Source organism: Pithys albifrons, chromosome 22, assembly GCF_047495875.1.
Source record: "Pithys albifrons albifrons isolate INPA30051 chromosome 22, PitAlb_v1, whole genome shotgun sequence".
Lineage (NCBI taxonomy): Eukaryota > Metazoa > Chordata > Aves > Passeriformes > Thamnophilidae > Pithys > Pithys albifrons.
The window spans coordinates 9,374,332-9,397,453 of NC_092479.1; the positions used below are offsets into that span (position 1 = coordinate 9,374,332).

The window sequence follows — 23,122 nt, forward strand, 5'->3', positions numbered from 1 at the left end:
GTTTGTTTGTTTGTTTATTTGGGGTTTCTTCATTTTTTTGTGCTGCCCCAGGACCTGCCTATGAAAACTACAGGCTGGGAGCAAGGGGAGAAAAGCCCTGCTTGGAAATGCCCAAGGAGGGTGCCAGTCTTACATGTCCCAGAAATGTCCTTGCAAAACCTCACAATTGGTTTTGGAAACTACCCAGTGCCGCTTTTATTACTTATAAATGCCAAGGAAGAAATTAAATTGCTTTTCACAGTGTATCACTCCAGCGTGGGGAAGTTTCTGTTAAAGTCTCTGGAGGAAACAGCTTTGCTTAATCCTCTTGAAATTGGTGTGAGTGCTCCAGGTTGTTCTGCTGCTCAGGTCCTGCTTGTCCTTGGGTCTTCTCTCGCTGGTCTGTGCATGGGGGAGGTGGGTGATCTTGGGGGCAGTTTTTGCTTTATTCTGAAACACCATATGTTGGTTTTAAACTGGCTCTGCTTGGAGTTTGTTGTTTTTAAGCTCATTTTTGGGTTGGGCTACTAAAGACTTGATCCTGGCCCTGTGAATTACCTGCTCTTGAGCCTCTTTTCATGTATTTCTGATGACTTAATTGACAGAAGGAATGATTAAAAGGGTCTGGAGATAGAGCAGAGACAGAGGGATGGAGGAAGTGATTTACTCTGCTGGGGCTGTTTGTGAACAAAACCTTTGACACTGTGGGCAAAACTGTGCGTGGAAGAAAGAAAATGGGACAGTTCACTTGATGAGGATTTATGTCCCTTGGGTTTCTCTGTCTCCCAAAGAATCTGAGTTATTAAACTCTCTGACTGATGGGTCTGCACAGACCAAGGAGTGACCCTGAACCTTTGCTAAGCTTTGAAAACCTGAGGTTCATTTATTTAGATTTTCTTTCTCTGTCTCTAAAACTAGAAGGGATAAAAAGGAATTTAGGGCTCACCTGAGAAGGTCACAGAAGAGCAGGAACCCCCAGAGGTTATAAAGTTGTTGTGAACATAACACGTCTACAAGTAAAACATCTTTTGGGGTGTATTTTCTTGAAATATGCTAGAACTGGGGATGGGCTTTGAATGTTTATCTGACCACTCCACTCTTTAAGTTGCAGTAATCACTACTCAATATTTCATCTCAAATTGATGATGCATAAGCTAAATATTTTCTGCATGTGAACTGTGGCTGTAAAAGATCCTTTCAATACCCAAGGCCCAGTGTCCATGGGCTGTGCATTACCTGCATCGTGTCTGCCCTTTCGAAATCTGAGAGCCTGGGGGAGAGAAGGCTGAAGAGTGATGGATTTATTTCCTCAGCTATTGTAAGCTCTCAAATTTGCCCAAAGCTTTGGGGCTTAAGGATAGAAGACAGAATAGACCCTCTACAGCCACATGATTTAGTCTTGAGCTGGTGTAAAACTGACTTGATCGAGGGTGCCACGTGCCATGTTTGCAGGACCCCAGAACTCAACTTCTCTTTCCTATAGTAATTATTTCCTCCCTGATATCTCAGGGTGCAGACACCCCACCCAGCTCCAAATTTCTGTTTTTCACTTTTGAACTTGCGGCATCCAAGTGGACACAGAGTAACAAAAGGAACAATTTATCCCTTGCTCCCAGTTAAGATTGCAAGGGAAGTGTCCTGTGCTCTGTGATGAACAAAACAGTTCTGTGGGGGCAGTGACTGCCAGAGATGTGGCCCCAAGACAGAGTCTGATAATAGTCTGGAAGTGAGAGCAGCATTACAGCCTTACTTGAGGGTCAGTCTGCCAGGTCAAAAGCTGTTTATTGTACAAACGGTGGCGTTTCAGAACTGTCACCTCTCTGTGCTCTTTTTCCAGACCCAGAGAAGGGCGAGTTTTCTCAAACTAATGTTAACATTTAATTTTTAAAGGACTAATTAAACTGACCACTGTAAATCTCAGACGTCGAGTGTAGTTTTCGTTCATATCAGTTAATTCTGTTTTTTCAGTAGGAAGCTGAGAAAATGTCTTGGTGTCAGGATTGTTCTATTCCCTTTAGTGTCTTGTGTATTTAAACTTCTGCTCAATACTATAAATACCATCTTTCTTCCTAGAATTTTCCAAGGGGTAGAAAGGTTATTAGAGTTTTAAACAGCTACAGTAATAGGCAAACATGTCATTAAGATCCTAATCAAATACACACAATCATTTTATTGTGCAAGCTTGGAGTTTTAATAGAATTAAAAATACAATTGAATTCAAGTCCAAGGTAACATAATCCCCCTCTGTGGTTCTGCTGATTGGAATTCTACATTCCATGCTAAAAAAAGTGAATATAAGTCTCTTTGGTAAAGCACCATGGTGCCAAAATGTGTGATCTGTAATGATTTGCTCATCAGATTTGGGTGTATGATTTGTGCCCTTAATTCATGGGGCAAAGAGTCTCTTAATATGTACTTCATATGTCTCCGAAGGTTTTATTTGGCTGCCAGCCTGAAAAATATCAATATTGTTAGGATTAAGTAACCAAACAAAAAAATCAAATAGTCCAACAGAGAGACTAAATCAATACCAAAGAAATGTTTGGGTTGCGCAGAGTCATTGGACAAGGCCGAGATCCAGCTCTGGAGAAATCCATGTGCTGAAGGACAGGACTCAGGAACATCCCCTCCCCAGCCCAGGCACTCAGGACCCGCCCCCTCCCCAGCCCAGGAACCCCCTCCCCAGCCCAGGAACCCCCCCCTCTCCCCAGCCCAGGCACTCAGGACCCGCCCCCCCCCTCTCCCCAGCCCAGGACCCCCCCCCTCTCCCCAGCCCAGGAACCCCCTCCCCAGCCCAGGACCCCCCCCCTCTCCCCAGCCCAGGACCCCCCCCCTCTCCCCAGCCCAGGACCCCCCCCCTCTCCCCAGCCCAGGACCCCCCCCCTCTCCCCAGCCCAGGACCCCCCCCCTCTCCCCAGCCCAGGACCCCCCCCCTCTCCCCAGCCCAGGACCCCCCCCCTCTCCCCAGCCCAGGACCCCCCCCCTCTCCCCAGCCCAGGACCCCCCCCCCTCTCCCCAGCCCAGGAACCCCCCCCTCTCCCCAGCCCAGGAACCCCCCCCTCTCCCCAGCCCAGGAACCCCCCCCTCTCCCCAGCCCAGGAACCCCCCCCTCTCCCCAGCCCAGGAACCCCCTCCCCAGCCCAGGACCCCCCTCCCCAGCCCAGGACCCCTCTCCCCAGCCCAGGACCCCCCCCCCCCCCTCTCCCCAGCCCAGGAGCCCCCTTCCCCTCCCCAGCCCAGGAGCCCCCTCCCCCTCCCCAGCCCAGGAGCCCCCTCCCCCTCCCCAGCCCAGGAGCCCCCCTCCCCAGCCCAGGAGCCCCCCTCCCCAGCCCAGGAGCCCCCCTCCCCAGCCCAGGAACCCCCCTCCCCAGCCCAGGAACCCCCCTCCCCAGCCCAGGAGCCCCCTCCCCAGCCCAGGAACCCCCTCCCCAGCCCAGCCAGGGGCTCTGCAGGGCTCAGGCATGGGTGGGGGCTGTGCTGGAGGAGTCAGTGAGGGGGTGAGTGTTCCACACGCCACAACAAACCCCTGTTTGGGGGGTTTTACCCCCAAACCTGACTGACTGAGCCAAGTGAGGCTCCGTGGGGGGAGATCAGTCCCACACCAGGGGAATTAATGACACAAGGCTGGAATTGTGTAGGTACAGAAAAATTCTGAAGGCAATAAAATGTCTTGGGAAGGACAGGGGTTGAAAGGTCATGGAAAACACAACTTACACAGTTTATCCACAGGCTGGGTTGGAAATGGGTTTGAGTACAAACCTGTAATTAACTGCCCTATAGTGGACTCATGGACTCATCATCTGTACAATTAACTCCTTTCTGCTCATGTTGAACAAGCATTTCTTTGGTCTTGAGAGTGTTTGTAATTTCACATCTATAGTTTTTACCTGAAAATCCACGTGGCTGAAGAAGATTAAAGTTTCCTCAAGGAGGACACTGCAGCACACACAGTATTTCTGTCTGATTTGAGTTTTTAAGGATCTTTCCCCCTGAAAGCGACATGTTGCCTGTCAGACATGAGACAAACCAAAAGTTGAAGCTTTTATTAATTTTTCAGTGAGTCTATAGTGGATTTTTGTAATTAGCTCATAATCTCTGTGACTGTGAAGCTTTTGGAGATCTTCTGCTGACACTGAGCTCCCTGGGGCTGCTGCAAAGGTGTGTTTTGGTTTTTTCCTATGGACTTACAGAGCTGACCCCATCAGGGAAATCCCAGAACTTGTAAATTGGGCAAGGAAGAATGCATAATTATTTATGATACTTTCTCATGCATTGCTCAGGGAGACTCATAAAGGTGCAGCTCTGTCTGCTTTATTTTTACATCTTTTAACTCCTTTGCCTTTCAAAGATCCGGCTTTCCATGCAAATTTATGGTGGGTGAAAAATGTCTCATCTCCCAACCAAACCAAGTGGCTGCAGAGGAGCAGCCAATTAAGATGCAGGATGATTTCTCTAAGTGGCAGCCCATAAATCACAGCCCAGGGGATATTGCATTTTAATGCACTGCTGAACTCCCCTCCTGCTGCATCCACAGCCCCAGCATTGCTCAGGGATGAAGTCACTCCTCGAGGGGAGTCTGGGAGGTCACACTGATGCCAGAAAAAGGGGTCAGGCTCTTGGTATGTTGTTTGTAAAAGTAAAAGAAACAAGATTCTGGGAGTCTGCTTGCTGTCACTGTTAGAGGAGGTGTTGAGGAACTTAAAGTGGGTTCCCTCCTCACTGCTCTTTAATAAATGTGGTTTATTAGGAACCTGAAGGATTCTGTTAGCAGAAAGGTTTGTGGGCTGGAATTCAGAGCAAACTCACAAAGTTTGGCAAGGATAACATCAGGAGAAAGGCACCTTTTTGGCTGGAAATCTGAGAACGTGACTTCCTTCTGCTTCCAACTTCATCTTCTGAAGTTGCCTCAAATGAAGAAAAAAGGAAGGCAGGAGGAGTCCTGAATTCATAAAAGGCACTACAAGGGGCTGATCAAAGATCAGGTTCCTTTTATACTCAGTATAATCAGTTTCTGGTATTTCCACAGTAGATTCATCAATTCTCATATGGCTTAATTAATTAGGGGACTTGCAAGTGCTTTTGAGATAGGAAAACAAAATTGGTGAAATATTCTTCTCCTGGTTAAACTGGTGCCCCAACTGCACTGCCCAGTTCCTGCCCAGCACACACAGACTTTGCAGAATGGGGATCACTACTCTTTGCTTTTCCTCCTTCTCTTCAAACCGTTGTGAGAGGTCAGTGAGAGCTGCGAACTCTTCAGGTTCCATTCCAAATGTTTCCCCTTTGCATTCCCGTGCCCTGAGCGGTCCCTTCCCTGCCGAGCCACTCCCGGCTCCCACCCGGCCCGGGCACTTTGCAGCGGGGAGTCCATGACCCAGCTTGGGTAATTTCTCCTTGTAAGGATTCATTTATCACTATCCAGAACCCACTTCAGCAAAACACTTCAAATGTGCTTTCAAAGGCTGCACTTTGAAAGAATTAAAATAAGCACTTGCTTGAATGGTCTGGAGGTGGAGAAGTTGTGTGTGCTCAGCCTCTCCCTCACTGCTGGTGCTGACAAATGTTCCCACCTTGCAGCATTTTTGCAAAAAAGTAATTGGAGGTAAATAATTTTGATAAGCAGAATCAACAGCAGCGTGTCATCCCTGACTGGATCTGACACTGCTGACATCAATCTCCCCCAAACTGCTGCACTGCCACAAGGCTGGAATCTGCCCCTAAATTATGAAACTGTCCAAAGTGTACAAAAAGATTTCTCTCCATTCCAGGATCATTGATTTGCTAGAGAACAACAGGGAAACCACATTATTTGGTGGATACCTTCGAAGCACATTTATAGAAGGGATTATTTTGCAGCCAAATGCAGAAGAAACATAAAGTAGAATTGTTTCAATTTGAATGCTGCTCCACGTGGCCATTAGTTCTGCAGCCAGGACAGCTGCTTTTATTTACATATTTATAAACACAATACCTAGTTATATATATAGAGATATAAAAGTCTTTACCAGGCAGTTCTCACAGTGAAAAATTTTACCTGGGTCCAAGAAAAGTTCTTACATCACTACTAAAACTCTCCTCTACATTTTTATTTAAAACACATTAAAAATTAAATCCTGATGAAATAGGTTGGGGAAAGTTGTAATGTGTAAACATGTTGACTCTGAGTACCATGAAACACTTTGTTTAATTTGCATTTATAAGGAAATTTTCCCATTAGAGCTGCAGCAGAGTGTGAGCTGTGTTGCCTGTAGAGTTCTAGGACAGGACTTTTACACCTTATTAGCACTGCAGTAAAGGGAAAATTACTTTAAAAAGCATCAAGAGGGGGAAAACATATTTGTCAGCTTCCAGAGAAGTTAATGAGCAGGAACATGATGATATCAACAGCTTGAGATTGTCTCCTCTTCCAGGGAAAACTTGAACCTCACACACTTATTTCATCTTGGTGTGGAAAAACTAATGAAGCCTCTTCCCAGGACAGGCGTGATTTGGGGGCTTAGGGTGTGACAGGAAAAGCCTTATGTATGCAGGTCTCCTTTAGATTTATTTATTTAAATTATGATTATTTATTTTCATCATATTGATAAAAGCCATTAGAAAGAGGAACATGAGAAGGCCATGGAAAAAGCCAGACAGTGGAGATCTTACACCTAAATATGGAGGTCTTGTATTTAAATGTTATTTTGTGGTGATGGTGACAGCACTGTGCCCGTCACACAGGGAGAAAAGCTCATGAGAAGGTATGTGACACTCTCACTGCAAACATTTCTAAGGCTGAGGAGCAATTCCTGGGGCAAGGGAGGTTGTTTTTGCTTTTCATTAACTTTATCTTGTCAGAGTTTAATAGCAGAAACCTGATAAACCTCATCTTTTCATTAAAGAAACCTGTATCTCTTCTCTTCTCGTTCTTCCCTTGCTATCTGCTGGCTTTATTAAAGAGTTTATCGTTCTGACTCCTCATGCAAATCACAAAGGAGTGGAAGGGTTTGATTTGAGCTGAAGAACATGTTTAGGTGGATCCAGTGGACTTGGGCACCAGAATTGGCACCTCAATGTGCTTTTTTGGGCAGACGGTGCCGTAGATCGTGCCAGAAATCCCTTCATGGCCACAGCTGCTTCTCTGCTGTGTGTTATGTTGGAGATTGAAATCTATCCTTTATTCTTGTCAGGATACCAGTGGAAGTACTTGAAGTTCAGGGGTCAGGTTGCCCAATTGCATTGGAGGAAGAGCAAGGGTTGAGTGCTAAAACTTGGTGCAAACACAACCCAAACCAAACTGAGCTTTTGAAGAGAGGGAACTCTGCAGTGCACTGACAGAGACTGCAAAGGTACTTGCTTTGCCTTTTTCTGATGTTGACTTCACAACCTCAGCAGCAAATGGGCACTTTTAATGAGAAACGTGAAGCATTTGTGTATTCTGAGTAGACTGTGGATATGAGATGTTTAAAATACTGCACTGAGCTCCACCCTGTGGGATTGTGCTCTCTCTCCCAGCACAGCATTGCCAGCTCCACACATTCCAATGCTGAGATGATGCAAACAGTGTCTCCCACCTCCCTGAAAGTGTCTGAAAATTGTCTTTGAAATGTGGTTAAAATACACACTTTGATTCTCATGATGGTGTTTTCAGTCTGAGCTCAGCTACATTTAAGATTCAGCTTTCTAAAACCAAAGTTGAGCTGTTCGACCATTGCACATGTCCAGGGGATGGGCTCTGAGAGAATAAAGAGCTACTTAGGGGTAAAATAAAGTCACAGTTACTGTCAGCTACAGTCACTATAGAAATACTGCCAATGGTGGTTAAAAGGGAAGAGGAGGAGCCTGCTGGTCCCTCTGGCCTTGCTGTGGCTCTGCTGCTGTGCCACCAGTAAATCAGGAGTAGCACCAATGAAATGAGCCAACTGAGCCCCACAAACACAAAGCACTTTGCAAGAGAAACTCAAACTGCTGTGCTGTGTGATCACTGTTTGCCCTCTGATTCTCTCTCTGTGTTGCTTCTTTGCTGTGTGTGTTTTACGAGCTGTTTTTCAGTTGCCCTCTTGGCCGAACTGATCCTCTTGCAGAAGTGCATCACCTAATTACAAGACAGCTGCAGGTCCAGCACTCCTGGGATATCCAGAGAAACCTCCCCAAATGCAGTCCTTTATGTTTTTTGCTTTTCACTGGCCACCTTTGATTTCCCCCTTTATCAGCTGAACAAAACGCGTATCTTAACTGCACTAACAATAAGCGTCTGAAGGTATTCATAGCTCGGGATTTACCGGGGGAGGAATTTGGAGTTAATGGTCCTGTCTGTGATGCTGTTGCTAAGAAACCTTTCTTGGCTCTGTGATGTCCCTTTGCAGTTTGGTGAGCTCCTCCCTGATGCAAACGCTGGTTCAGCCTCTGGCTGGTCCAGAGCAGGGGGTGCTCCACCAGCAGCTTGCCTGGCTCAGCCCTCGACAAAATGAAGTGAGGAGCCAATTTCCCTGATTTTTCTACCCATCAGCCCCTGATTTCTGAAGTCATGAAGCCCTTTTGCATGAGCCTGCAGACAATTCTGTATTTGCTGCCCCTGTGGCTGTGGCATTCACAGCCCTGAGCGTGTTTCTCATCTTGTTCTGTGTGTCTCGTAGCTCAGAGGGAGCTCTGTCACCTGCCTGCAGACAGAGGCACAGGCTAAAAGCACAGCCTGGCTGGTTCACGCTGGTGACATGCAGCTTTCTGGTTGCCATGGCAAAGCTGGGTTGAGGAGCAGAGAGCAATGTTCAGGTGAGGGAACACTGTCTTGGGGGCACAGCAGAAAACGGGCTTGGGGGCATCTCCTCTTGAAGGGGGTGCAGAAATCCGTGGGGCCAAAACCAGAGGCCTCTGCTGTGGGAGTTTCCTGGAGCCACCACCATCTGTTGGCCTGAGATTTGTCTGGGAGAGCCAGAGCTTGCTCTAACAATCCTCTACATCCCCTCTTAGCTACAGACAACAAAGACAGACACATGCAGAGAGAGGTTTGCAGGTTGCCAGTTTTCATGACTTTAATCTCATAATCATTGACATTTTTCTTATGTGACAAATCTATTTGGTGTTTTGTTTGTTTATTTGTTTGTTTTGGAGTTCTTTTTAAGTTTCTACAATTTCTGGTTAAAAGTGCCATCTTAAGGGTGAAACAAAGACCTCAAGAGCTGATGTGAACAAACCCAGTGTGTTAGATTTTTACATCTTGTTTTTTTAAGCCCTCACCAGGATTTCTGGTGACCCTCTCTCATTATTGCAACCCCAGCAGATCAGCAAGACAGAATTAAAATTGGTCTCTCAAGACTCACAACAACACATGAAGCTTCAGTCTCTTCCAGATGTTTGGTGAGAATCAAGCCAAGCTCAGTTGTCTTCTAACAACTTCGGTTCATTCAAACCCCAGAAAAGCTTGTGATTTGTTAAGTCCCCTTCAGGAAGAGTTTTCTTCCACCTTTGACACCAAAGAGACGGAGCATCCTGTTTGCAACAGGGGCTGCTTGTTAAAAGTCTTAAAGCATGACCAGAACAGCTCCTGCTTTGTAGCTGAACAGCAGTGAAAAGCCAGGTGAGTCCCTCATCAGTGGTGGCACCTCACCTTTGTGGTTTGTGATGTTTCCAGGGGGTACAAAACGTGTATTTACAGAGGGGAAGTTCAATTGTTCTGGGTTTAGGTGACCCATCCAAGATGCTGGAGGCAGTTTTTGGTAAAGTAGGAGCCAGCCCTCCTGCAGCCCCCCCAGGCCCCCCAGTGCAGGCACAGATGGGCATCCCTGCCCTGGGGCCACCTCCCAGCATGGCCAGCCCACGGGGTCGCTGTGCTGGCACATGGAATTCCTGTTGTTCTTTTCCTTTTCATCTAAAGAAAGCAGCTCTTGTTTGTGGAGTGCAATAGTTACACAGTCAGCTGAAGAGGCAACAAATAAATGATTATCCAACAGAAAGGAGAGAGCAGCAGCTGCCAAGTCGGGTGTCACCAGGCCGTGGCCATCCCTGGAAAGGGTTCTGAGATCTTTGGCCCATTTTACTGGAGTTTGCCTTGCAGAACTTGGATTGACTGCCTTGGCATCGTGCCTGCTGTATTTCTCCAAGTTTCACATTGTTCCTGGCCTGATAATTTGCAGCTCTCTGGGGAATTAAGCATCTCAAATATTTCTGCAAACAACAATAGCCCAGCCATGAAGGTTGGAGTCGTTTGCTGGGGGAGTCGTGAGCTCTTCTGCTTTTAGCTCAAAGCACTGCAGAAAGTAGCAGGACCCATTGCAGCTGCTTCATTCTCTGCTCCAAACCTGTCTCTTCATCATAATCATAAACATAATAAAGGAATTTATATTAATTTGGAGCTTTTCTTTCAGGGTGAGTGATTTTTTAATTATTTTTATTTTATTATTTGTCAGTTTAACTAATACAGCTGGAGTGAATAGGCAGGTTTTCAGGGATGGGATCACTTCTTCAGCTTGATGATTTTTTCGTAGCTCTATGAGATTTTACCCAAAGAAAACAATACTTTTTATTTTCTATATGATCCTGACAGTATTTTAGTGAGAGGAAACACTGAGCCTTCTAGTTTTTAAACTTTTGGCCAAATTCTCCTGACCTTCCTCTCTTTGCTGTGCGACATCAGCTGTGATGAAGAGCTGAAGAAACTGAGGCAAAGCAGGAAGGCCCTTTCCAAAGAGTTCATAAGAAACCCCCAACCTCCAAAAGACACACCAAAACACACCAGCTCTTCTTTCCCTACTCAGTTCAGGCATATCTTGGATACATAAACTGGAGTTTTTGAGCAACAGGTGATTTCTCCAAGGAGAACATAAACGTCTGTCGTTGTAGAGGGGTCTGAAACTCCCATCCTTTTACTGCTCAAATAGGAGGTTTTAAATGGAGGGAGAGCATAAAGAGAACTTAAGGAATTTATTTCATTATTGTTAAATTCAAAGCATACCCATGTGTTTGAGGGCAATGTAAAATTGATATTTTAATTGAAATAGTTTAAATCCAACTTCAAAAGAAGCTTCTGCACCATAAAAGAGAAGTCAGTGAAAAAGTTAGACTTTTAAAAGTTGTCCATTAGGATTATTAAAAAGATCTCCACTTCTTGATGGCATTTTCATTTCCAAAAAGGTGGTATTTGTAAAGAGAAACTAATAAGCTGAGAAAACGGCCAGCTTTATTGCTGAGCATGTTTTCCTCTGGAACTCTGGTGCCATTTATTGCTCTGGTGGCTGTTTTTGCAGCTCTTTGCCAGTTACACAAAGCATTTGGAGCCCAGAGAGGCCAGCTCGTTAGTAATTACTGTAATGGGCTCTTCACAGTGTTTCTTGAAAGGTGATTGAGCCCTTAATGCAGACACCACATATTTTTTCTTCACTTAATGGTCTGGTAAATTATTCCTGCGAGGGGGCTCATTGAATGCCTCCTTTGAAACAAGTCAAAGGCCACAAAGGAAAGAAAAGGCTGTAGGTCTCTTCTTAGCAATAACGGGAGAATATCTGTGGAATGGCTGAGGCTGAGACCCGCCGAGTTCCTGCGGCGGGTGTGAGGGCGCGTCGGCCGCGGGCACCGGGATGTGCTTGTGGGCCTCGGTTAGGCCTGAATTCTGCAGGCCCAGAGGATGTGACAGATCAGAAGGGACAGGCAGCACCTGACTTAAGCAACCAGAGAGGTATTTCTTATCATCTGACATCATCAAGAAGTGTCAAGAAGTATAAAAACAGAGGAGGAGCTTCTGTCTCGGGTTTTGCCTCAGAAAGGTGAGGTGGCCCTGCCCGGCCCGGCCCGGCCCTGCCCGGCCCAGATCAGGCCTTGCTGCCCTCCCCGCTGTTGTAATCCAGGGAGGTGAACATTTGCTTGTTAATTTTCTCCTCTCTTTCTGGGAGGTTTCTCTGGAAGAGTTTTTGAGAGGTTTTGTGGAGTTTGGGTAGTTAGAATCTGTATTGTTTGGTTGGGGGACTTGGTAGTTATTGTTGTTAGTCTGGTTTTCTTTTTCTCACATTTGTATATATATGTATTATATCATATTCTGGTTTTAATTGTCTTTCTTTAATATAAGAAGCTTGCTACTTCAGGTTTTGGTTTTTTTCTCTCCCTCCTTTTCCCTTGGCTGGGGGCCCCTTTCTCCCTGTGTTGGGCAGGTGGCACTTTGCCCAACCCAAGACAGTGGCAGATCGTCCAAGGTGCATTTTCCAGCTGCAAAGTTGTAGGACAGGCTGGGAAAAGACAAATGGGCTCAGTTTGCTCAGAGCTTCTAGGGGTAAAAGCTGTCAGAGGGCAGGTTAGATGGGACATTGGGAAGGAATTGCTGGCTGTGAGGGTGGGCAGGCCCTGGCACAGGTTGGGCAGAGCAGCTGTGGGTGCCCCAGCCCTGGGAGTGTCCAAGGCCAGGCTGGACAGGGCTTGGAGTGACCTGGGACAGTGGAAAATGTCCCTGCCCATGGCAGGTGTTTGGAATGAGATGATCTTTAAGATCTCTTCCAATCCAATCCATTCTATGCTTCTCTAACGTGGGAGATGCTGAAAGGCTTTCAGGTGCTTTGGGAGTCCTGGGTGTCACCAAACGCCGGGGCTGTCTCTGCTGTGACAGTGGAGACAACATGAGAAAAGCTCAGACAGGGAAGGCCTGAAGTCCTTTGAAGCCTTTTTCCTCACTGCAAAGGCAGCTCCAGTAGATGTTCTTTGAGAAGCTCTTTGGTAACGTTATTTGCTAATGAATTGCCCCATTTCCCCCTCACCGTGGTTGTCTCTGCAGCCTCTGCAAGAGCCTCGTTGGCCAGGGAGGGTTCCTGGCAATGCAGAGCTCTGGACGCGGCTCCGGTGCCTTTGGGATGGATTTTCCAAGCTGTGTGCCCACAGTGCAGCTTTTTGGCTTTGCTCTCCCTGGGAACACATCTGCAGAGGCGAGTGCTGACAGCTCACAGCAAAGTCCAACTTGAATGTGTTCTCTCTTTCCCTGCACAGTCAGGAGGGGAGCCCAGGAATCCTCGTGCAGCCTCCCCGGGTGGAATTGGGATTGTGTCCGTCCTCTCTCATTTAATCACTCCTGCTGGCGAGACTTAATTTTAGACTCTGCTGCCTTTTGTCAGTACATCTCAGGATATATTATCTATGCTTTATTTTATTTTGTGCTCATCTGGGCAGTAGCTGGAGCGTATAAAATGGGGTCTCCTGGAACAACTTTATTGCTTCAGCCTCTTTCTTGAATGAGTTTTTGGCACAAGTATAATTTTTCCCTCGTCTCCAACAGAAAGCAATTTCCTTTCTGCCCTGCACATCCTTCAGGCTCCAGTGGTTCTGCCCTGCAAAAAAATCTACTTTGTTGACCCATTTTTGCTCCTGAGGGTGGCAAATGGTCCTCAGCTGACCCCCCCAGCACAGCACATCAGCTGAGAGCAGCAGGGAGAGCTGCCACCTCCCAGAGATTACTTGCTCTCTTCTCAGAGGTGACGTCAAAGCACTAACAGAGGATTGTTATGGTTCCTTCACCACTTGAAATTGCTCCTTACAGTAAGGAAATGGTGAAATTGAGGTAGGAAAAACTGGGATGCTGACAGGACTGTGGTAGCTGTAACTTGTATTTACCTGGTTTTCTCTCTTGCAGTGTTACTGGAGCTGAGAGGAATGATACAGTGAGGGAAAAGTGTCATCTGCATGGTTTTCTTTTTTATTTGCTCTTCAAGGCCTCAAGAAGTATCTTTTAATCTCAACTAAATATATCTGTATATATATCTGAGATCCATAATTTTTTTTGCTTTAAAAAGAATGTTATTTGTCTGAGTTAGTGGAAGTGCTGCTCAGCAGAAATGTTTGAGCTGTAACATTCTGAGGGATTTGCCTCATTATCCTTCTCCCTTACATTTTTCACGGGGAAAAGGCAGTAATTTTCTCTTGATTTAAATGAGAAATACTATTTTTTTTCTGCTTATGAGAGGCACACTTTGGAAGCAGTTTTGCAGAATGACACAGGACTTCCAGAAACCAGTGTCAGGAATGGTTTGGTCTTTTCGGCTTCGTTTTCATTTTGTGTGTAGGCTGGAGGTTTGGAAATGCTTCTTTTACTTTCATGAGGAAGACTCAGAGGACTTTATTTTCCAATACAAGTTCCATTGTATTCATGGGAAAAGATTTGTTTTCCTAAGCAGTTTAAATGGAGCACTGTGGCAGACCCCTATAAAAATCAGCTCAAGTCAATACACATTCTTAACTGGGAAACTTTCCTCCTGATTTCTCTGGCATCTGTGTGAGCCTAGAGAATTGCACATGAGAGAAGCATGTTGCCACTCTGAGCTTCCTGTGCCATGTACTGCTCCAACAGAGCAAAGAGCAAGAGCAACTCCAAAGAAAAAGGAAGGAAATAGTGGGAAATGTAGAGCTCTTGCTTCAGATAAGGAGGTTGGAATGACTTTGGCTAATGTAGAGGAGTTTGTTTTGAATTACCTCAGAGTCAGAAAGCCTGGGAGAAGGGCTCCATGTCCCAGTCAGTGTTAGTCTGGAGGGTGGCCATCAGCTCGAGGAGGAGAACTCTGCTGTACATTTGTAGTACTGGAAGCAGATGTGGCCTTAGGGCTCCAGCCAGAATTTCAGACTATAAAAAGAATGATCTGTCCTCAATTCTTCGTCGGTCAGAAAGGATGGGATGAATCAATACTTGTACATTACTGCTGGGAAGGTGGTTTTCAGGACTGACATGTGTGATAGAGATGCTGGTTCAGTCTAGAAGTGATAAGAAAATCAGCCCCATTGCTGCCTGTGTGCAGCCAGTGCCTGTTGCTCCCCTGTGTGGAGAACCTGCAGCTTCCTGGGGCTCAGCAGTGCTGGGTGGGCGAGGGCACATGGTCACAGTGGGGTTTTGTAACGGGACTTGGAGAGGCTCAGCTGTATGTGCTGCACATCACACCTGCCCTGCTCCCCAGCTACTTCCATGCTCATAATGGTTGAAAAGCAAATTGCAGTGCAGATTTTTCAGATCTGTAGAAATCCAAAGCTTTTCATTGGGCAGAAATAAATTTGGCCTTTGGTTCACACATAAATTGCAGCTTCATAAAGTGTGTGAAATCATTGGGGGATGTCTGTGTGGCATGGATGTGATTTCTGTGTGGCATGGATGTGATTTCTGTGTGGCATGGATGTGATTGCTGTGTGCCATGGATGTGATTGCTGTGTGCCATGGATGTGATTTCTGTATGGCATGGATGTGATTGCTGTGTGCCATGGATGTGATTACTGTGTGCCATGGATGTGGGGATTAATGTTGTGCAGGACTGGGAGCAGAATCCCACATATAATACCTGGGATTTGACCACATGAAGGAGAATTTAAAAGATTAACAGTGGTTTAAATGCTGATAATTGTAAGGGAGAAAATGAACAGTATTTTAGTTGTTGGTCTTGCTCACTCCTACTCTAGCTAATAAAAGCCATTTTTTCCAGCTTCTACCCTAAATGTTGTCTGAAGTTCTGCATCCCTGCACATCAAAAGGAGCACCTCTCTGGGCTGAGAGTCAGTAGACTGACTTCTAATAAATATTTTCTTATTTTTACTCTAGCTACGACCTGTTACTTGAGCTTACAAACATCATCATAGAACCCTAGAGTGAGACCTTAAAGACCATCCCCTTCCAACCCCCCTGCCATGAGCAGGGATACTTTCCACTAGCCAAGTTTCTCAGGGCCTCAGACACAAGACTTTATGATGCCTTTGCTGGTCCTCTTAGGAGAGAGGCCCAGGCAGGTAATGGGAATCCATTTCCAGCTCCACTTTCCAGAAGCAGATGGCTCTCATGTCAGACTGAGGAAATGATGGCAGCTCCCTCCAGCATGGTTTCATTCCTGTTTTGCTTTCCCTCTCTGCCTCCACAGCCGTTGAGTCGCTGCATTCCTTGAACGACCAGATCTCCCATTTTATTGTCAACAAGGCAAAAACGCTGGATGAGGATGAAGAGGCCTTTTTGCCCAGCGAGAAGGAGTCTCTGAAAAGTGCCATGATGCTCATGAGGCACCTCCTTATGGATGCACAGGTAGGGAATCAATAAACTCCCTTCTGTTAGGATACAAGGAGGGCACATTGCGTGGCTGTGGAGGGCTCTATCATCTTTATGTGTGTTTTCAGCAGTGGGGAACATTTGTCCCTGCCACTTCTTTAAAACTGACTTTGGCTTCTGAAATCTGCAGCTGTGGGAAGGACATCTCAGTGCACAGAGTGTGCAGTTTGTGCTAGAACTGAGTCTCAGATTTAGGGCTGAAAATCACTTTTAATTTCAGGAAGAAATGCAGCAATGTTCCCATTGATGGGAATCCAGCAATAACCCCATTGATGGGAATCCAGCATCAGCACTAGCAAAAGAAAATCATTTTTCTGCTAAGCATCTGTACTGAATGTCAGTTTTAGAAGTGCCAGACACACAGCTGAGCTGTCGGTTTAGCCAAGCTCTAAAATGCCAGTTAAAAGTCATGAAATGATGTGCAGATGTTTCTTTATGCCTTTGCTGCTTTGACATAAAATATCTCACTGTAGCTTTGCTGTGTTGCACTGTTTCCTTCAGCCTCCAAAAAACACCCTTTGAAATATTCATTATATTTATCTTTTTGTATTCCCTTTTGGTCTTTATTTGCAAAGCCTGGATGGAAAATCGCAGCTTGTATGAGAGGGTTGTGTTGGAGACAGGGTGGTCTCCTCTTCCTTCTCTGACAAGTCCTAAAATCAGGCAAAGGAGGCCTCAGGCTGTCCCAAACTCTTCTGAGCTCTCCAGGACTGGGGACTGCCTGTTTTGTTCCCATATTCTCCTGCGTGGAGTCTGGTGGTTGTCTTCTCTTACCTGCTTCTCTCACTCTCAAAACCTTTGGTCCTGATTGCTTTGGCTAACAGGGGTCTTGGTGCCCGTGGGAGGGGATGGGAGTCCCTGCTGGGAGTGAGCCATGTTTTAATGCTGGGCATTTTTGGCCGGGGAGCCAGTCCAGGCTTTGGAGTCTGTGGAGTGCACAGGGAGCAAACCATTTCTGCTGTGCTCAGGATTCCCTTTCTGGGATGGTGGTGTTGGACTCATGTTGGCCCATCTTTAGCCAATTCTCCTCCATTTACCCCAAACTGATGGGCAACATGAAGGGTTATACTGTGCATTTGGATTTGTTCCCACAGACAGTGCTGCAGGTGGGAGTAGGATCATATAATCATGGAATGCTCTGAGTTGGAAGGGACCTTAAAGCTGATCTTATTCCACCCCTTGCCACGGGCAGGGACACTTTCCACCAGCCCGGGTTGCTCCAAGCCCTGTCCAACCTGGCCCGTGACACTGCCAGGGATTGGGAATAGTCAGGCATGAGAGGGCAGATGCTTGCAGGCATCTGCATGTGGCAGATTAAAATAAATATGGGGCAAAAAGGTATCTGTTGATAACCCACTTGTGCAGGAATTCTTTTTTTTGGCACCTGAGAATTGCTTTCTCACTTATCTGCTGTCCTGAATGCATATTAATAGGTGCCTGTGATAGCATTTCCTAATCAGTCTCTAATAACGATGGGGAAATGTCAAGTGTTCCTGCATCTCCATGATGTGCCTGGAACCCTTCCCAGAAAGAACAGGATGTTTTTTTAGCTGGGATTTTCAGGTAGGAAGACTGACAAGGTGGGAAGTAGTAGTAGAAGTAAAAGGATGGAACTAAACAGTGATAATATCCAGTGGGGGGGGGGGGGGAGGAGTGAGGTAAAATAAATCCTCTGAGGAATGAAAGAAACATGAGGCTGGCGGGAATATCAACAGGAATATCCCTGCCAGTGTGTGTGCATAAATCCTGCTAACCCTGACTGCAGCGTGCCCTATGGCTCTAATCACACAGGAGGAAAAAACATCACCAATGCAATTATTTCCCTTCCCTGCTCTCTTTGCTTCCCAGGCAGTGGTTTTATGGAAAGATGGAGCCCTGCAGCTCTGAACACTATTGATTGTGTGAGGCTCTGTACAAAGATAAGCTGGAATCCAATGTGGCCCTTTTGCTCCCCTCTCTTGGCGTGGATCAGATTTTAACTGGTAGATAAGGCGAGGAAAGAACATCCAACCTGAAACTTTGGGTAGAAATTGGTTGGACTGCTAAGCCAGCAGGAGGGACTGGTTAGAGGGGACAGTTAATGGGCATTTCTCACTTCTCTGCCACTACTGATCTGCTTGGCAGAGGCAGGGGTGGTGTGGGGATGATGCTTTGTGCCTGCTGCCTTTCTGACATGGAGAGAAATCAGACACATTTTTGAAACTACCTGGACATGCACCAGGAGATGTGGCTGAAGCAAAGGGTTTGGATCCACCATGGATCTATCTTTTATTTTGAGTCATTTCTTTGGCTTCAGATGAATCACAAAACCAATCAACATGGTTTTCCACTTTGCAGAATGCGGTGAGGGTTTTTAGAGGTGGTGTTGCTGTGACCATGTGCATCTACCTTTGCAGGGGCAGGTCCCTGATTTCTCAGCAAGGTGGGAAGACAAAATGACAAGGAGGCTCATCAACATAGAGAACAGGAACCATATCACAAAGGCACTGGGGAGTTTGACTGTGGCTTTATAGGGCAGATTTGCCATGCTGGAGGTCACTCATGGGTAAACACAGCGTAGAGGAAGAGCTGTTGAATGGGGGAAAAAATCATCCTGTCTCACCCATACCATTGAGTTCTCTGCATGGAGAATTGGGCATTTCCTGGTGTATTTTGCACTCCTCCTTCCTTAGAGAATGTCCTTGATGACAGATGAGGTGGGGGAGTGGTGCTGGGGGCCGTGGGCTGAGAGGCTGCTGCTCTGGCAGCCCCAGCAGTGGCACTAACCTGCACACAGGGATGGGTAATCAGCTGTGTGCAGCCTCTCAGCAATAGGCTGTCAGCTCAGATTCTGCCCAGGGAAGACAGTGATTTAATAAAAGTCATTCCAACCTGCAGAATGTCTTGACCCCCACGGTCTCCATCCATTCCACACCCTGGATAGGATTTCCTCATCATGAAACCCCCTGGGCACAGGGATTGCTGATGAAAAGGAGTATCCCCCTCCCTCCAGGTGGAGGTTGGGGCTTTGCATCCACATTGCTCAGTTCTGGTATTTGCTTCATGTTTGCAGCAGGTTCCTAACATTGGGCACCACCTTCCCCTAAGCAGGATTTAGTGAGTCATTGTCTCCATATCCCACGTGAAATCGGGGAGAGCTCCGAGGGCGAGCGGCAGCGGAGCTGGATGAAGGAAAGAGTGTGCTGAGATATTGCAGGTGCATAAAGGCAGATGGAAAGAGAAGATGCTTTTATTCTCTATGACAAGTTCCATCCTCCACATGGTACAGGAGTGAATAAGCAATTCCACTGCTGCCAGACAGCCCCATGCACGGTGCTGTTGCAGGGCCACAGCAGCCTGTGGTACATTGGCACTGTTGTCAATCATTCCTGACAGTCCTATTATGCTCAGAAAGGATGTTTGCTCTGTGCCTGTTGTTTATAATCCTCGGAGGTGGAATTTTATAGCCTAGCAGTGATTTTTATCTCAGACATTTCCCTAAGCAGGATTTATTGCTTCTGAGACACTTGTGACATGAATCCATTACACCTTCAAACTTTAAATCAGCCCCCCCGCCCCTCTTTACTTAAATTACTTTTTGTTTGGTTTTAGTCAGCTTTCTGTTCTCAATTGCTGTAGTGAGAGACTGGACCAGCATGGAGCAGAAGATGTACACAGCATCCAAGTGCTGAGTCCTGTGCAGCAGCTCTAATCCTGCTGTTTGCCCAAGGAATTTGCCTAATGAACAGAAAAGGTGCATCCAGGCATCAGCAGAAGCCTTGGAGAATATTCTCTCTTACATGAAGGACACATGTCATTTTGCTGGAAGCTTGCCCTCAAAAACCAAGCTTTCAGGAAGTTCAGTCCATGTACTTCCTTCCATGAAGTGTTTAGTTGACTTAAAGTGGGTTTGAAGTTCTGTAGGGGAAACACCATCTCTTTAGTTCCTCTCTAACAGTGTTGTAATTATCACCAGGTGTTGTTACAGGAGGAATGAATAGACATGGAGACCGTCTTGGAGTTTGGATTGAACTTTTCAAATGTGATCATACCACAAACGATGACTTAAGAACAAGATCAGGTTTTGGAGGTGTGTGGCTTAAATTTGCTTGGATTTCAGTTGCTATCTAAGCATGAGAGTGTGAGGACACAGCTGTTCAATTGCTTCTCTGCCAAGGGGTTTATTTCTCTTTACTCTGGATCAAATGCCCCCAGCACCCCCTGACCAGTGGGATGAACCCTTAGCAGGTGTCTGCCAAGACAGGCCTGTAGATGTTGCTGGAAGTTGACACCAGTTTGGGTAGAAGATTTTGTCCTGGTTTACTTTGGAAACTATTTGAGTATTTGTGCTGTCATGACCATCCTGCAAATAAATTATTTAAGGTGAGAGTCCTTCAGGTTTTGAAAATAAGGAAAACTTAATTGTCATGACTTGGATTTAGCCATTCAACATCCCACCAGCTGTTGAGCTTTGGTTTTTTATATTAACCTCCATCTTCTAAGCACGAAAAAGAATAGAATAATTTCTTGACCCCTTTTACATTACAATCTTTTTTCAGTATTGGCTGTTGTCTTTCTGAGCAGGCTGTTACGGAGCTGGCTGTGATAATCACTGCAGAACGAGTGGCAGGGCAGTGCTGCTTCCCCTGCTGACCTTTAAAAGTAGTTCTTATTTTCTGCAGAGGTCTGTTGTGTAAAACCAACCAGAGGATGCAGAAATGGATACCTTGTGAATTCTCTGCTGTGGAATGTTATCAAAATGTAACTCTAAACTGGTGATTATGTATCTTGGTGTTCATTTATCTCCGTGTTCACATTCCCTAAGCTGGTTTGCCTTGGAAAACAGCTGCAGTAAAAACCAGGATGTATTTAGAGGAAAGCCTGAGAAACAAACTTGCTGCTCTTCATGTTGTGGGGTTTTTGCCTCAATCTTGCCATCCCGTTTCCATAAGACAGAACCTTCTTAGCTACTTCCAAGCCAGCAGCGCGTCTTGTAATGATCCATCTAGTCTGAAAGACAGCAAGAAAGACCCTTGCTTGTGTTGAAGGGGGAGAAGTCAAAAGGCAGAACCTCCCAGGCTTTGTTTTGTCTAATGGCTCATTAGCACGTGTCACATGAGCCTGTCCCTAAACGTGTACCTGACAAACCACTGCCTCTCTTCGTGGTCTGGGAGAGGAGGAAGAATTGATTTGTGGGCTGCCTCTATTAATTCAATTTGTTTGGAGAGTGATGTGCTGTGTAATGAGGGGAGATCAAAGATACCCCTAAGACAGGTGAGCTGTAACGTGTGAGCTTTACCAGCCCAGCTCTGGGCATCATTAGTCACTCCCCAATGGTGGGGCTTGGTAGGAGCTGTGAACCTCCCAGATGGGATACCTTGGGCTCTCTGGTTGTTCATCACCTGGTTTGAGCCACCTGTAATATACTGGGGCTGGACCTGGGTGATCTGTAGGAGGTCCCTTCCAACCCAAACAATTCCATGACTGATTCATATGAGGAGGGTTTGAGCTGATTTTGTCCTCCATTTTTAGTGTTAAGGAAGAGACTTTCTGAAAGGTGTGATGCCACTTAGTATTAAGTGACAGAGAAGATTTTCTTACAGCACACAAATGGAGGGGAAAAGGGTTTGCACAACCTCTGATGCATGACCAAAGATGCCAGTCCTGTGGCCAGAGTGGCTGGAGACTGGTGGTGACTTTGGGGAAGATCAGCCCTTTTTTCCCTGTAGTGATAGAAGATGACTTTGTGAAGCTTTTGTGCCAGAAGCAATCTGTGCTTTTCCCAACCCTCAGGGGGATAAACCTGAGCTGCAACCATGCAAAGGATGGGTTCTGTTGCCTACCATCACTGCAGAAAGTATCTATATTACTCAATAATGGTACTGAAAACCAAAATTACATTTGCTGTAAGACTGGCACTGATGGTCGTTCTCTGGGAACAAGGTGGTTCAGCACAGTGACATTGGGTTGGTTCTGATTTCATTCTCCCTCTTTCATATTTTGCTCTCCCTTGGAACTGGAAAAAACTCCTTACTTTGAGTTAGGTGATTTTGCTGTTGAAACCTCAGAAGTGCTTTCAATATTGGCAACCCTGCAAGAGTAGAAAGACTAAAGAAAAAAATAAATCACTTGTACAAGGAGGAAAGCATAACCTTGTGTTTAAAGGGTGTAGGGGTGAGGTTCTCAACAGGTTTGTTGTTTGTGTAATTGCTTATAAATTAGTATTGACTTTTATGTTTTCCTTATGGTGGAGAGGTCAGCAAGAGAGGAGAAAGGATGGCCAGTGGAGAGGTCAAGTTTGGGGCTGCACAGCAGCAATTCAGAGAGAGAAATATGTATGTGTGTGTATAAAAGAGAGAAAACCTGATAGACACCTTTCTTTAAGTCAGAGGGGAATCAAGACTGATTAAAAGAGAAAATTCATAAAGAAGCAGAGATCTCTGCAGGCAGATCCCTGCAGATAGTGGATATTGCAAATTGAGCTCATACCCAGACAATTTCAAAATTCCACTTGTTCTGATTCCTTCACACAATGCCCTTGTCCCTCTGAGCAGGTGGCCCAGGACAGAACATTTCATTTGCAGGTCCTGTTGAACACCAAAGAAAAGATGACAATTTTGTCTCACTTATAACATGGTGTATATTCGTGAGCAGGGGGTGTGTGTAAAAGCAATGCAAGCTTTAATTAGAGCTTGTGAGAGAGACGATAAGTATCTCCATAAACGTAGAAGAAGCAATTAGGGGAGACCAGAGTGTATCTGCTATCACAGCAGTTCATCAGCAGTGCAGATTCTTTAGTTAATAAGAGAAGAAAACCTCAATTACGCAGCCAACAAATGAGACAGAAAATCCCAGTTAGCCTCACTCAGGAAGCACGAGATGTGAAGACTTAGGAAAATGTGCTTTATTCCCTCAGTGTGTTTTCTTTGGCCTGGAGACCCTTTTGCTCCATTTCTGGTTAACAGACAAGCTCCAACACCCCCTGAGCCCCCAGGACCTGCAGCCGGGCTGGGTGTGCTGCTGACCGGGCCACTGGGCAGCCCCAGAGCTCCACTGCCAAGCAAATCCTCAGGAAGCTGAGGGAGCTCTGAACTTTGCCTCCAGCCTGGGAGCTCAGGGGTGACCAACACTGGGCCCAGCAGG

General features: G+C 46.1%; 1 protein-coding gene across 3 annotated transcripts in view; it reads left to right on the forward strand.

Annotated features, from left to right (window-relative positions):
• LOC139681914 (kazrin-like) overlaps positions 1 to 23,122 on the forward strand; it is a 160,315-nt gene that overhangs the window by 13,196 nt on the left and 123,997 nt on the right. For 2 of the 3 annotated variants that reach the window (XM_071575697.1, XM_071575698.1), the window contains exon 2: positions 15,819 to 15,976. In XM_071575697.1, the coding sequence (XP_071431798.1) occupies positions 15,819 to 15,976 (158 nt within the window). Of the gene's footprint in view, positions 1 to 13,432; positions 13,490 to 15,818; positions 15,977 to 23,122 lie in introns of those variants that run through there. The other variant, XM_071575699.1, reaches the window with a different exon arrangement.